This window comes from Condylura cristata, unplaced genomic scaffold (assembly GCF_000260355.1).
Source record: "Condylura cristata isolate star-nosed mole 26May11 unplaced genomic scaffold, ConCri1.0 scaffold00026, whole genome shotgun sequence".
NCBI lineage: Eukaryota > Metazoa > Chordata > Mammalia > Eulipotyphla > Talpidae > Condylura > Condylura cristata.
This window is the reverse complement of record NW_004567127.1, coordinates 30,859,894-30,876,189: the sequence shown is the minus strand read 5'-3', so window position 1 is coordinate 30,876,189 and position 16,296 is coordinate 30,859,894. Positions and strand designations below refer to the sequence as shown.

Here is a 16,296-nt window from a genome sequence, read left to right as displayed (position 1 = left end):
GGCTGCCCTGACACGCACTGCAGATGGGGTGGCTTAGACAGCAGTGCGAACGCCTCACAGTTCTGGAGGCTGGGAGGCCTGGACCAGGTTATGGTGAGACCACCCCACCCCGAGTCCTGGTTCACGGCCTTCTCACTGTGTCTTTGTAATATCATATGGTTGATATGATATTATGTCTCTGGGGTCTCTCTCCTAAGGCTGCTGATGCATCTAGAAGGTTCCATCCATCCTTGGGACCTAATCCCCTGCCAACATCCCCACCTCCAAATGCCCCTGCATTGTGGCTTAGGTTTCATCCCATGAACGTGGAGGTTAGGGGCACAATATCCATGCCGCCATACTTACCCACAGATCTCAGCACAACCCCCCACCCCCACCCCAGCCGCCTGTAGATTCACCCGGTAGTGGTGGGTTATTCACTCTCCTTGTTCACTTCTTTTATCAGCTGCAAGGAACCATCCTCCAGTACGTGAAAACTCTAATCGAAGTGATGCCCAAGATATGCCGCTTGCCCCGGCACGAGTATGGCTCCCCAGGTTGGTGGTGGGGAACCAGGGAGGGGGTGGTGATAGGAAGTAATCCTAATCCAGTCCCAGGACAGGAGCACCAGCCATCTCCTTGGAGTGGTGGGCCTCTACATGCCAGCGAGCCTGCGGGGTGCGGGTGGACTGCCTCTGCCCCAGCTAGAGAGCTCTGCACCTCCAAGCATCAGTGCCTCCCTGAGAGGAGAGGAGCCCTGGGCAGAGAAAGAGACCTTTCTTTCCCTAGTGAGAGTTGAGCCTTGGGGGCTGGAAAATAGGGAAAGATGGGCACAGTCTGTTTAGTCCCTGGAATTTTTTTTTCCTTAAAAAGCAAGATATCTTAGTCCACTTTGGTGGCACAGGGGGTTAAAAGCATGCATTGCTAAGCTGGCTGTGGCCACTTTGGTATGAGCGCAATCCTTGGCCCTGGACGTGATCCATATGGCACAGCAGACCTCTCCTGTCTCACCCTCTGCTCCCCTCAGCAGTGTACTTTGTCAGTCTGCCTGTTCTGTCTTTTGTGAATCCTCTATCTTAGGCCCCTGCACCTCTGGCCTGTACCCCAGTCTGTATGCGTAAATAAATCTATCTTTAAAAAACAGAAAAAGCAAAATGTCAGTGCTGGGCAGAGTGATTCAGAACAGGAAGAGGTAGCCCAGAGCTTCAATCCAGCTATGCTGCTTCTCAGCTGTGTGACATGTTGCTTCATACCCAGCTGGGCTTGTTGCTTCACCTCTGAGAACCTCATCTGAAGACAGGGGTGATGGTACAGTGCAGTTGGGTGTTAAATGAGCTATTGCAGATAAAGCGCTTACACTACAGCTATCACCTACAAGTACACGCTCATTCCTGTCATCAGGAATTCGGGTAATCTTTGGAGGGACTAGTAGAGTCTAGGACTCTGTGTGTTTTGTTCGGTTGCAAGTAAGATTTCAGTCAGTCCCCTGAGCTCTCTCTAGGACTAAACCCCAAAAGAGCTCTCACCCCAGGACACACCTAGAGGGAGGCAGGCTGTGGGCTTTGCCACACTAGTCACACCTTGGGCCCCTGCAATGCCCTACGCTCACTGACCTTCCATCACCCCCAGGGATACTGGAGTTCTTCCACCACCAGCTGAAGGACATAATTGAGTACGCCGAGCTCAAGACAGATGTGTTCCAGAGCCTGAGGGAAGTAGGCAACGCCATCCTCTTCTGCCTCCTCATCGAGCAAGCTCTGGTAAGGTCTGAGCCAGAGGGATGGGCTCACTAATGGTACTGGAAGCCCCTTGAGTGTCCTCACAGCCCCAAGCAGGGCAGGCCTAAATCTGCGCCTCTGTCCCAAGTTGGGACAGCATTGATGGTTCTAACACTGAAGGAGGGCCTGGGGGTTAGACCCAGACCTCCTGGCCCCACCTGCACGTGGTGAGATCTGGCAATTCACTGGGTCGCTGTTGTCCCACCAGTAGGAAGCAGAAATCACTCCTGGCTGCGTGGGCCAGGCACCATGATGGAGTAGGTAGGTGGGGTCCATAGACCCCAGCCTCATCCTGGTCAGTAGGGAGAGACCTGCACAGAACTGCATGTGTTGGCAGTTGCAGTAAGTGCTCTGGTGTGTCTGGGAGGACGGGGGCCTTCCCGGAGGAAGGGACATGGGTGAGGGGGGCCTTCCCAGAGGAAGGGACCAGGAATTTACCCAGTGAAGAATCTAAGAAGGGACCAGGTGAGGAGATGCATCTAGTGCCAGATTATTGGGATGGAGATAGCTATTCCTCCCGCAGGGTAGTCAAAGGCCTGAGAGGTCATGATAGCTGTTAGCCTGGTTGGTGGCAGTTGTCCTGATGGATGGTGGGCCCTCTCCTCGCTCCATCTCTGGGACCACACACACCCTCTCCCACCTGACTATTTGTCTATATGGCTGGTCGGCAGGTCACGTGTGTATGAGCAAAAACAATCCATCCCTACCTGTGCCAAGTGGACACCTTTCCATGTCTGCCTGGGTGTCCCCCACATCCCAAGGCTGTGTACAGGAGGTTCATTGCCATGTCCAATTTCCCACATTTTGGAAGAGAGAGAGAGAGAGTGTGTGTGTGTGTGTGTGTTATACCAGCCAGTCTTGGTTCCCCTATGCCAATAAAAAGTGTTTTGAGGAGAAGGAAGGAAGTTTTGTTTCTTTGTTGACAAATGAGAAGACCACAGACTAGAGTCTGGAAGACTTCCGTCCTGCTCACCAGCAGAGTGTCAGGGTGTTTGTCTTGGGTTAGAAGAGCAGGAAACAGAGGGCGTGGGTAAGGGTCGGCTCCCCCATTCTTGTAAGCAGGCGTCTGGTGACTTGGGTGACATCAGTTGTTTCCGTCATGGTCTGGTGGCCAGCAGTTCTGACGTCGTCGTTGCAGGGTTATGTTCTTGGCTTTATTGTAGTGTTTCTTTGCAGAAAGCCCTCTGTCTTCAAAATGCAAGGAGATAGCAAGATGTCAGCTAAATACAGAAACCCAGGTCTGTGAAACGTAGAGGGGTGCCTCTCCAGGGAACACAGGGGCTCGTGTTCTGTTGCTGTGTCATGCGTGGTGCTTGTGCCACAGGTGGGCGTCCTGTCCAGCATGGGTCCGCCTTGACCTTCAGCTGCTGGGTGGGCTCCAGCCACTCCCAGCCCTGAGTTGGATTAATTGGGTGGAAGAATGTATGAATGAACACAGATGACTGTTCATACTAAAAGTGTTTGGGGTCTTTATTTAGCAGTTGGGTGATGGTTTTGTGGCCAGAAATAGTTTCCTAAAAGTTCTTATTTACATCAATTAGCCTAGGACGTCAGTGGTTTCGCTTGAAGTCTTTTCACTCAGTCGCAGGATCTGGGAAACTGAACCGACCCTCAGGGCCGGTTCACAGAGGCGGGGTCTCCCCCTCACACTCCCCCAGCTGCTCCATGTGTCTCTGTGCTGGTGAGTCACAGGTGGGGCAGGTCCAGGGACACGGGTTTGCTCTGGCTGGATGCAGTGGAAAGCCTTTCTCCATACCCCTGCGTTCTCCATTCTACTTGTGTGGGCAGGAGGGTCCTGGGAACCCACTCACTGCTAGGCACGTTCTAGATGGTGAGCAAAAGTCTGTGACTAAGGGAGACAACGTGTGGGCATTTGTATTCAGAGAGGGAGACCAAGAGGAGGGCATAAACAGGCAGAGCTGACCCCCGAGGCTGGTGCCTGCTAAGGGGAGAAAATCAGGCTAGCTGGTGTGTGCTGGGTGAGGGAGGGTGTGCTGTTCGGTGAGAGGGTGGAGCTGGATGTCTGTAAGAAATGAGAAGACCCAATCCCCCCACCTATCCCTGTCCCCCCACCCCACCCCCGCCACTACCATGAGCCAGCCTGAAGAGGTCAGGGGGCCAGGCACCATGTGCTAGAGAAGGCAGGGTGCTAGAGAAGGTGCGGGTCTGTGACCCTGGAGTGGAGGCCCTTGAGGCTGCAGGAGAAGAAGGTGCTTAAACCAGGAGGTTCCATGCGGTGTCTCCCCCTCCCCGCTCCTCAGCATTTTGGAGACTGGAGCCATGAGGGGAGGGGCAGAGGAAGGAGATGGAGCAAAGGTAGAGAATGAGGCGAAGAACGCATGATAGCAAGATCTCGGGATGGGAGCCCAGGGAGTTCTTGGCGCTGGTGTCCTCTGGCCGGGCCAGAGCCTGTCCTCCCATCCTGGCAACCAGCGCTCAGACATCTGTGTCCCCAGACCCTTGGCACTCACGAGTCTGCAGTGCATGGCGTTGCTCTGCCTGGGGGAGGAGGAATTGCCTCTCTGCCACCTTTAAAGAGGCTCTTTATGGTCACAGGTTTTATGTGGTTCACCAGATCTGGGTTGCTATGGCAACTGCCTTCAGAAGCTGGGCTGAGCTGTAAGGCAATCACTCCTGCCTATGCAAAACCAGAGCCCACGACCCCAGGAGGGTCTAGACCCCCAGGAGGAGCAGTTGGGAAGGCCTTGTATCTTGTTAGCACCTCCTTTCCTGAGAGCACTAATTATACTTCCCCTGTGTTCAGCCCAAGAAACAGGCCATTGATGGGGCTCCAAGGGAACGTTTTTTTTTTTCCTTGGGACCCCTGCGGTGTCCCTTACATTTGTCAGTGAAGGCAGCTGGGCTCTCTTCTTCAGATGAGAGAACCCCCAACAGTGTGGATGACCCAGTCTCTTCTATTCAAAAGTGAGGAAGTGGAGGATTGGGGCGGGGCGCCACTCACCCAAGGTCACACAGCACCCCTGCATCAGAAATGGGAGAAGGCGGCAAAGGTGTCAGTACTGACCCTAGACCTGGGGGAGGGGAGGGGGACACAGCCAGGATCAGGGCTCCCCACAAAGTGCACTCTGCTCTACTTACCACCTGAGAAAGCCCCCAAGCAGCCAAGGCAGTGCTTTCTCAGATTAGCTTGAGGCAGGAGCTTTCTGGAATTCCTTTAGTTGTCAAAGCTGGGTTTGAATGGCTGAAGTCATATGGATGTTTGCCTCTAGAAAGAGGTACCTGCAGCAAGCAGAGGGGGAGGAGGATGCTTTAGTGGCCCCATGCTGTTGAGGGGCTGTTGAGCCTGTGGGATCGCCAAGTGGGGGACCAGAAACAGTTAATGAGGTGAAGGTGCTGAAGTAACTTTGTGAAAGTGAAAAAGAGTGAATTACTGACAGGCTGGGGTGGAGAGAGCAGGTGACAGGCTTTGACTGGAACTCTGCTCTCATGAGAGCAGGTGAGGGCAGGTGTGGAGGTATGAAGCTGTACTCCCAACCTTCTATGGTTCTTTAACCCATGGCAAATCAATACAATTTGATAAACTAAATAAAAAATATGAATAAAGTGGTTTTGGATGACACCAGCATAGAAAATGAATAAAGACACAATGTGGGGTGGAAAAAAGCAGGTCTCAGGACATATACCGTCATGACGCCAGAAATGTAAATCAGTTAAAAAAAAAAAGCCCACAAAATTCTACAGCATTGACAGAACATCTAAGACAAAGCATGCAAAGTTGTTCCATTATCCTCTCCAGGTATCAGGGAGGGAACTCGGATTCCAGGTCAACAGGGGCTTTTGTATTATCTGGAATGTGTGACTTTGTACCAGGAAAGCATAGTCGTGAATTACTACTGACCTACACAGCAATTTAAAGAGATAAAGTATATCTTTAAAGTATATTTGTGTCAGAGTAACTGGAAGGAGACTGAAATGTACAAACAAATGAGTCTCTGCATCCTTGTCTTGCATGCCATCTTCAGGTAGATTTGCAGAGTTCAATCTGGTGTGGTTCCCAACAGATCTAAACACCGCAAACACCTTGTGGGGTGCTTATTGCCTTTCTAAAGAGTGAGCATGGTGGACTCTGGGTACCTTGGTGGCGATTGTGCTACACAGACTGCCTGAAGGGTGAGATCACCTAAAGAGTGCGATCCTGTACTCCCAAAATATGAACAACAATGTACACCAACGGTACTATCATAAAAAATTATCTTTAAAAATAGGGATTATTACTATATAATTAATTTGCAGTTGGAGGGAATACAAATTGATCATTCGGACAATGGTATATTTTCTCTTTAAGTTGTATGCTTATAACTGTTTCTTGGAATTCAGGGTGTCTTAGTAGTGCAGAAACCTATCTGCTGTGGAGTGGGTGGGGTGTTTGCTTGGTCTTTAATAAAGGTCTAACACACATTTGGTAATGTGTGGAATCTACAGCATTCTCACAGTGTAGACTGAATCATCCTGCATGGCAGGTGGCTTATTAAGGTTGTCTATGGTTGGGTACTGTTATGGGCAAAGAAAACATGAACACCCTTGTTGATTTCTCTTTATTGGCATTCATTATTTTTTAAAGATTTATTTATTTAGGCATACAGAACTAGGGTACAGGCCAGAGTTGCAGGGGTGGTAGAGGATTCACAAGAGACGAGTGGGGAGCAGAACAGGCAGATCGACGAAGTACACTGCCGAGGGGAGCAGCAGTTGAGACAGGAGAGACCCACTGCCACACCAGAGAGTGGGTCAGCTCCCTGGCCGGGGATTAACGTGTTGAAGATCCAGCTTCTCAAGGCTGCGCTGTAACCTGCTATGCCTCTAGGGAGGGCCCTGGTGTTCACTAAATTTATATCCCTAATAGTAGAATGCCCAATGTGAGCACAGATACCTAGCTTCATTTTTACAAGTGGTACTGATGCTCCCTTTCAGCAGTCCTTGAGAGTTTTTGTCTCTTCACATCCCCATAAGCCTGGATTTATCTGCCTTTGCCATCATAGATTTCCTGGTGGAAGTGCTGTGAGGTCTCCCCATGGTTTTGCTGGCACTGCCTCGTTCCTGAAAGCTCTTCAATATTTCTCCCTATTTTTTCACCCAAATATCTATTTGTCATCGATATGTTGGCCTGATTTATATATTGTGGATACATGCATATATATTGTGGATGCACGCATTGCAGGTGGCATGTCTTTGGAGGGTGGAAGATTGAGGTTGATTATATTTGTCTCTCCTTTTTCCTGTATGGTTGGGCTCTTGTGACTTGTTCAAAAAATCAACCTCACTCTAAAATCACAAACATAGGCATGTCATGCAAGTTTAGTTTCCCCTTTCTAGGCATAACAAACCACTAAATCTGGGTGATTCACTTGAATTTGATGTCTGTGAATCAATGGTAGGTAGAAATCTCGTTTGTTAAGAGTCAATTTCCAAATCTCCTGAACTTTTCAAGGAAACGTGGCCATCAGTTATTAGTGTTACCTCCTGTATCACAAGGTGGTCCTCAGGAAGGCATTTCCCATTCGCTGTGTTTTCGTTCAGATTTTGTGTGATTTTCATGCGCCCAATGTATGTTATGTTGATATGCACCAGTAGATGGCGCTGTTCTTTCATGTGAACCAGGACCTGCATCCCAGAAAAGGACACCACTAGAATAGGGGGCCAGATCAGCCTCTGTTGAGGGGCGACCCTTGTGCACTTTGGGGTGCTGAATTGCATCCCTGGGCTGCATCCACTAGTTAGCAACACATCCCGCCCCTGCCCCTGCAGCAGCGCACACGTGTGAACACACATACGACACCCACAAAAATCTCCAGGTACTGCTTCATCTTCCTTTGCAAAACAGAACCCCCCCCAACCCGACCTCGTTCAGGGTGCCAGCCAGCCAGGGCTCCTGTTAAGTTGAGGTGCAGACGTCAGCAGGATCTAGGACAGAGCTGTGCGGCTTTGCACAGCGCTTTGTTAGACTTTGGTTTTATTTTGTTGTCTTAGTGGCAGCTCCACATCTGACCCCTCTAGCGTCTGCTTCCACTTTAGATGCTTTTAATTTTGTTTTTCTTACTGCATAACTGAAATAATTCATTGCTAGAAAACAGAGGAGCATAAAGAAGACAACAAGGACCACATTGCCACTCGAAGATAATGTTGTTCCGAAGCGTAGCCTTCCGGATTTTTTATGCTACAGCATATTAAATCCATTTTCCCATGTATGTTTTCACTTTGCTTAGTTATAAAAGTGATCTTCACTGAGAAAAATGGTGTGTGATGGGCCAGGGACTCTGCACTATTTACTTATGCTCTAAATTACCATTTTAATTCAGTGTGATAAAATTTTATTGCTTTTTCTCCCTGAAGAGGAAACGCTCACTCACGGAACAGAGGCCCACAGTCTGATGTCTGGGAAAAGCAAGAGCCCGCCACTGCCCATCACGGGCTTCCCTCTGCATTCCCACCTGCACTTGATCAGGGAAGATGCCTGGGAAAAGACCCTCAGGCCTCCCCAGGAATTTCATGCTGTCCTTGTTCCCAGGCTCCATGAATCAGCGCCCTGCCACTCAGACCCAGTGCCTGTAGTGATCTTGACAGAAAACAAACCAGGCCTTTTGGGAAGGAGGCATCTTGACTTGCAATCATAACTTTACTGTCCATGGCTTTGCAGACTTTAAGTATTTTTTTTTTTTATCTTTTCAGACATGTCTTAACGTGTTAAACAAGCTTGCTAGGCTCAATAGCACCTGGGCTACCTGTAGCAATGGTCTAACAGGTAACAGCCCTGACTTCTGCAGACCCAGAGCCCCCCATGGGCCAGAGGTGACTGGACACAATCCCTTCCTTAATGGTCCACTGTCTACACTCTCAGATTTCAAATGGAAGGTTAGCCTTGTAGGGTATGGCGGGTGATCTAAGAGCTTTTAACTCTGTTTACTAAAAAAAGAAAAAAAAGAAAAAGAAATGAAAGCCTCCTGTTTGTGAACATTGCATTCTCTGGAGGCATATCAGTTGGAGGCATATCATTTGAGGTGCTGGAACAAGACATTCTGGTAAAAGTGAGTGGTCAAAGAAGTTTAGATACCTCAGATTAGACTTAGAACAAAGGAGTGAAAAGTAGCATGAATCAAGAACTAGACATGGATGAAGAGAAGCGGGGCTGATAGGAAAGATGTCCCAGGTGAGCGCCATGTCTGTATTCTTGGCACCTACCTCCAGCTCACTGACTATAAATGGGCTGGAGGTATACCATCTCAGGCCTGAAGCACAGATACAGGCAGAGCTATTTCAGAGCTAGAACTTTGTAGAGACCCCCCATTCCACTGGAGGCAGGAAGTGGTTGCTCATCTTTATCCAAAGCCACCTCGATTCTTACTTCATTAGCCTTGCCAGTATTTGCTAGAAATCAGAGCTCTGGTTATTCTGTGCTGATGACTTCTGTCCAAGAAAACCCTAGTGGAGGGAAAGGCCTGGAGGCTGAGGGCACTGGGTGTTAGTGTGTGGTCTCAGCATGGCTGCCTATTAACATCACTCTGCAACTCCTAAAATAGCCTGTGTCAACTCCAGTCTTCTGCAGGAAGACAAAATCTGTGCAAGTGGGACCCAGGCATTTAACAGCTCCACACTTGATTCTTGATGCCGCCAAGGAGGAGAAGCCTTGTTCTAGAAGGCCTCTCTTGCACTTGCTTCTCCTAGGTCAGGCATAGCTATGTCCTTGCTACAACTGTTGCTGCATCTGAGACCACCGGTTCCATTGTTGACATGATATTTTAATGCAAACTGACTTACTTTTAAACTTAAGCTTGTTCTCAAAGTTTTATATCACTACCACTTAAAAATCATTCCTTGTCATCATTAGAAAGCAGCCAGAATTGTAAATTCAGTCATAGTCAAGCAAGATGATAGTGTTCCAGCTGCTGCCTTCTAGGCCTCTCTGAACCTGAGGCCTCCTCCCCTACTCCCTCCTCTCCCCCCCTCCCCCCATTAAGAGCCAAGATTAGAAAATGTGAGGGAGGCATAAAAAGACATGCTGGTTCCAAATGGAAACTTTCTCATTAATGTTGTCAGGAAGCTGGTAGGAAAATGAAAAGGAAATTACTTTGTCGACTCACAACTATGAAATACCATTTCTGTGTGCCCTAGTTCCCACCCTGTGGAATATGCTGACCTTGGGTGGCATTAGGGTGCATGTTCTGGCAGGGAAAATCACCATAGAGGCCAGTTCTTTACTGTAAATCTTTCCCGTTGACAAGATGTGATCCAAATGGAGAAAAGCTAGTTCTTCTTCCTCTTGACAAAAGGGGGAGTGGATGGGGGTAAGCGCAGGTAGGCCAGTGGGAGGGCAGAGACCACAGGTACACTCCCGTGCACACATTCACATGCACAGAATCAGATGAGCTTAAATTACTGATTTCTTTAGCACACATGCACACACAGACTCAAGGGAGATTAAATTACAGATTTACTTAGCCAGGGTTTCAGACAGCTCCTAGGACTGAGGGACCCGGGAGCATCAGTTGGCCAGGCCACTGCCCCCGAGTTCCAAGGGGGTGTTGGGAGGCGCAGCTCATACTTTCTGTGCATAGAAGGGTCGTGGTGTGTGCGGGAAGCCATTTCTTGCCTGCAGCACTGGCACTTAGCCTAGGGCTTACAGGTCACTGCGCAGGAAGCCCACCAGCCTCTCTGCTCCCATTTAAGGGAATGTTTAGGACACTGGACTCCGAATGGCCACCTCCCCACATCGTGCCCGTCCTGCTGGAAAACAGGATGAGGATGCGCCGGGTTGCCTGTAACTCCAGTTCTCCAGTTCATTTCCCTGCACCTACTTACAAAGACCACAGTGATTACATGAGCAGTAGTGTTGTTTGTCTTTTTTGTTGACACTAAAGTCAGACTGACTTGCTAAGAAAATACTGTTTGGAGATTGATTTTATGATTCCCTTTGGGAAATCAGAAACTGTTTAAATATTCCTCATGAATCTGACATGCGTAGTAGGGTCACGTTGACCCTGTCTTTATAATTCATTAGTTATGAACCCTGCACCTGTGAGGTATCATTTAGCCAAGAGAAATAAAGTCCCCAGTTAGCTTTGGAGGCTACGTGGGTTGGGAACTTGAGGCTTTGTAGTATTTAATGGAAATTCCTCGAAGTCCATCAGTTTTCAAAGATAGTAAAAATGAAAAATTTGAAGATCAAATGCCATGCAAAACTAAAATAATACTCATGCCTTGAAGAATTTTGACGTGGACCCCTTGTGATGCAATAAATTTGCAACCTCACCCCCAAGCCCTTTTGCTTTCACTTGTCCTGTTGACAGAGCAATTTTGCAACAGGTCTTATTAATCACCTAACAACAGCTTCCTATAAACACGGTATGTCCACGGTTGTCATCTGCAAGGGGAATGACAGGCATCGGTGTGCACAGAGGTGACAGAATGGCACTGCCACCCCTCAGCTCCTCCCAGTGGGCCCTACACAGGAGCAGGTGAGCACCCAAAGGGGTGGCTTTTCTGTAGAGCATTTTCTGTTGTCTCACAGTTTATTAAAAATGATGGTGGGGCCCTCCCTGGTGGCACAATGGGTTAGGACACAGCACAGCTGCGTAGCCACTTCAGTGCAAGTTCAATCCCCGCCCCAAAGGTGACCCACAAGGTGCAGCAGACCTCTCCTGACCTCTCTGTTGCTCCCCTCAGCAGTATACTTCATTGATCTGCCTGTTCTGCTCCCTTCTCTGTCTCTGGTGAGGCCTCTCACCACCCCTGCACCTCTGGCCTGTATCCCAGTTCTGTATGCGTAAATAAATAAATCTTAAAAACAAAAACAAAAACAAAACAAAACAAAACAAAACAAAAAACCATGATGGTGGATACTGAATCCCCCCCTCCAAAAAAAAAAAAAAACTATACACAAAACTTTTAAGAACTGAGGAAATCTTAGTATGGAGCACATGTCATGGCAGCGAGAAAGCTAAATGTGGTCACTGTAGGGTGATTACACTGGCAGATGGACTGGCTTTCGGGGTAGTATGAGGGCATCTAAGGCCGAGGAAAGCAGTCTCTTCCACTTCCAAATGATTCAGTAAAACATGTAGCGACAAAGCAGAGATGGCAAAAGATTCTCTATGCCTTTACATCAAGGTGTAAGGTTTTCAGAAGTTTTTATATTTGTCTTTCAAAACACAAATTTGAGGAGAGGGAGAAGGTATCAAGGTACCCAGAGAATTAAGAAGAAAATGACCTCTAAGCAGACAAGGTTACAAGGTAAAAGAAAGAAGAAAAATTAGGGAGGTTTTGGGTTTTTTTTTTTTTTTCAGTAACTTCCTCAAGTTGGCAAGATTTATTCTTGCTAACATATACCCTGGAGCTACTTCTGACCTCGTTTAAAAAATTTATAGAGGCATCTGCGAGAGCTGAACTGGGCCACGACGTGTCACGTTGCCCATCTCGTTGATTTAGCAGCAGGAAATATCAGTTCAGGCCGACAGAAGGCCGGTGAAGCTGGAAGGCTGGCCCGTCCAAATTAGAAGGAGGCCCTGGGACTTGGGAATGGCCCCTGAGACCACCCACAGTTGGCTGCCTCCTCCCATGGCTGTGGTGGGAGCCTTTGATCCTGGTGCCGGGACTTTTGAATAAGGTCATCCTGCCTCTTCTCCCAACTCCTTCCTACCCTGTGTTCAACTTAAGAGAAATTCCCAAACCCAGCTTCTCTGAGGGTTATTCTTACTATTCTTCCAATTCTGGAGCCAAGAAGGGGATTGCCAAGGGAATCACTGGGAGAAAATTGCAGAAGTGGGTTTTCTGTATGGCAGCAAAAGAACCTTCATTATAAATCAGAAATGCCACCTGATCCATCAAAGTGTGAAGGCTGCTGAGAACAGTTGGGAAAAAGACCAAGCAGTGGGAGCCGTACTTCAGGGCATTTCATTTACGGAAAAATTATGAGAAGTAGGATGTCACCTAGGAGAGGGTGGGGGAAACCAAAAGACTCCTTCAGACCCCAAAGCAAAAACACACCAGAGAAAAACTAGAAACTTAAAATAGGAAAACCCTGACTGCAGATGGTAAGATGCAGATAATATATGCTAAGTGATAAAAATAGATTATAGAAGAAAAAGTGTCTCTCATTCTTATTTTAAAATATATGCTTCAATATGCTATTTTAAAATATGGGCATGGAGGAACACAGAGAAACCTCTGAAAGACACCTTGGGGTCTGATGTACAGCATGGTGACTATAGTTAATCATATCACATTGTCTACTTGAAAGTTATTAACTGAGACCTTAAATGTTCTTGTCACCACAACAAAAATGGTAACCATGCAAAGTGGAGCATGTGTTTAACCACCTTATGGTAATCAGTTTCCCAAACTTACATGTATCATCATATCATATCATATCATCGTACCATCTCCCTTAAATTTACACAGTATCATATGTCAGTTATATCTAAATTAAGCTGGGGTTGGGACTGGGTAACCATATAGTTTTTCAAAAACTAGCCTTTGCCTAGAGGCTGAATGAAGTATTGGGTGCATTTCCAGGAGAAAATCAGAAATGACAAACGCCAAGTTCAATAACACTTGAAAAATAGTTAAAATATATTTTTGTTATTGACAATGTTCCTTCGAAATCCAGGATAACACAAACAGCTTGGATGCCGCTGCCTCAAGGTGGCTCAATTCAGACATTAGTAATCAGTGCTGCTGAGCTCAGACATTGATAATCAATCCTCCTTTGCCTGAACCATCAGTAATCAGTCTTGCTGAGTGGAGAACAGGGTGTCATTCTCCTTCCCCAAAACAATCACTGCCTCAATCAGGATAGTATCCTAATATCTGAGTGAGGCTTACAAGATAAATCCTTGAACTACCTCCTGCGTACCCCTCACTCCTCATCTCCTGTCACCACCCCCCAGCACTGAAAGCCCCCCAGTGCTAAAAGCTGTCAGCCCCTTACCCAATCATAGTCCCCTTTGCTTTTGGACGTTGGCAGGTGCTGTTCCTCCTTATCTGTCCACCCCCTGGTGCAGGCCTCAGCATTTTTCTCCAGAAAGCCTCCCCTATCCTCCTCCCTGGGAGTCTGGGTCTTCACCCCTGAGTTTTCCCACAGCCCCATGTATTTCCCAAAAATAGCATTTTCGAGAATTACCCGAGTACATGTTTCCTCACCCTCTCGGCTGGAACCCTGCATCAGGCATCCCCCTTACTCTGCTGTCTCAAGTTTCTCACAGGACCTGTGTGTGCTAAATGCCTAATGTTTGTTGAAAAATGAACAATGAGTGAATGCATTTCTCCTTAGGCATTATACTAGTCAGAATGAAAGTGTTCAGAATTTGACTCCTGCCTGACTGATCTCTATATCATATTAAACCTGGGTTCTCAGTATTCCTCACGTTGGCCCCTCACAGCAAATAAAATGGGGTACTGAGGAGAGCTGGTCCCTCTGAGCGTTCTCGCTCTCAGTCTGCATTGGCATGAGATAGGAAATGGGGTGATCCCCCAGGAGATACACAGACATCAGGGCCACAGTCTGGGCAGAGAAAGCAGCTCAACCCATAGACAGCAGGGGGGGGGGGTCCTGAATGAATGGGGCGGGGGGACTCGTCTCAGTTTTTTAAAAAGATAAACTCAGGGCCTCACTGGTGGTGCAGGTGTTAAAGCCTCAGTGCTATGAACCTATCAGCAGCCACTGCAGCATGAGTTCGACCCCCAGGCCAGGGAACTGGTCCACATGGTACAGCAGGGCTCTCCTGTTCTGCCCACTGCCCCCCTCCTCAGCAGTACATTTCAGTAGATCTGCCTGTTCTGTTCCCCACTCTCTCTGGTGAATCCGCTCACTGTCTGCTCCTCTGGTCTACACCCCAGTTCTTGTATGCATACATAAATAAAAATAAATTTTTAAAAAGAAAAACACTATAGATTGGAGGGGCTTGGGAATTTGTAGAGGGCAGATGTGATCAGAACTTTGAGGGTTAGCAAAGTTGAGAGTTGTGGTTTAGAAAAGAAATAGGACTTTATTGGATAAATTGACCTCATGAGTGGTCTGGTTGTGTACATTTGAATCACACCAGTGGATCTTCAAAGACTAGTTGCTTATAAAGAAATTATTACATAAATCCAGAATAGAGGTAATGGGGGGAAAACAAAGGTTTCAGTAATTTCTTGTTTCTTCTGCTAGAAATGGTACTAGACTCTTTTCACTCTTTAAACTGCATCTGCCAATTGTTTAAGTTTAAAGAATGTTAGTAGCTGTGACCTAAAGAAAGCAACAGATGATGTGATCTTACCAGCTAAGAAGGAGGCTAAAAAGTTTTGCAGGTGGTGAGATTCTAAGTCATTTTCTCCTGTTTCTATTTTTAATAAGGTTATGTTTTCATAAAGTATATGTATAATGAGGTGAGGGGGATATTTCAAGCTTGCCAAGGTGTGGCTGCATGGGCTGCCTTGGAAAAGCAACAGGCGTGGAAGTGAAGTGGTCCAGATCTAAGTGTCAGCCCTTCTGCTCCTTACCTCAGGGTATACCTGCTGGCCCGCAGGAGGAGCGCCCTCAATTTCCCACATAGGATGTTCTGAAGCCCAAAGCAGACAAGGCGTTCAAAGCACCAACTGTTCAGTAAGCAAGCAGTCCTTACCTCTGTCCCTGAAGAGACAGCAATTATGTCATAGTCTTGCTGTTCTAGACAGAGCTTTAGGGACCATTAACCCAGCCTCTTCATTTTGTTGCATTTATATCACTCTTAATTGCACATGAAAACAAATCAAATACAGATGAGTTTATGAAGAAAAATGTCATCCTATTTGAGCTGTACTTCTCCCGACCTGCACCCTAGTCCCCAAGACAAGCTGCCTTAATGATCCCTGGTTCTAGTTCTCCTAGTTGTTATCTCAACACACTTAATAACATGAGACTCGCCTCTTGTGACTTAATTAGCAACTTCAGGCAATACTCATTGGCACCCTGGTTGGAAAGAGGAGATTTTAGCTTACTTACTTCTCTTCTATGTTGTCCTCTCATTGTTTGATTATGTTACTTACTACTTTTACTGTTTCCCCTTGGAATTCAAGATAATTACTTCTACCTCTATTGGTAACATTATGAGTACCTTGGCTCCTTTCCATGAAAGAGGAAATTAGCACTCCTGACTTCCACTCCCGACATGCCCCCTTCTGCCTCCTGTCAGCTACTTTTATTTTTATGTGGCCACAGCTGTATTACTTGTAACATTTGTATTTTGTTCTGCATCTGTGATTTGTCCATAAGTGTAGCCAAACAAAGCAAAAAGCAAATACCATGTACATTATTGTTCTTAATAGACAAGTGGAGGGTAGAATTTCATTTCTTCCCCTCTGATCCAGCATCGAGACCCCAGAATCTCCTTAAAGTTAAGAATTAATTACTTTCAGAATTTTTTTTAAGGATTTATTTACTCATACAGAACTGGGGTACAAGCCAGACCTGTGGAGGGTGAGAGGATTCACCAGAGACAGAGCGGGGAGCAGAACAGGCAGATCAACGAAGTACACTGCTGAGGGGAGCAGCGGGGGGCGGGGGGGG

General features: G+C 47.3%; 1 protein-coding gene across 4 annotated transcripts in view; it reads left to right on the top strand.

The window, feature by feature from the left end:
• The window catches only part of CYFIP2 (cytoplasmic FMR1 interacting protein 2), a 97,014-nt gene that overhangs the window by 59,977 nt on the left and 20,741 nt on the right, over nt 1-16,296 (top strand). For 3 of the 4 annotated variants that reach the window (XM_012730078.1, XM_012730077.1, XM_012730075.1), the window contains 2 exons: nt 446-536; nt 1,609-1,739. In XM_012730078.1, coding sequence (XP_012585532.1) covers nt 446-536; nt 1,609-1,739 — 222 coding nt within the window. Of the gene's footprint in view, nt 1-445; nt 537-1,602; nt 1,740-16,296 lie in introns of all 4 variants that reach the window. The other variant, XM_012730076.1, reaches the window with a different exon arrangement.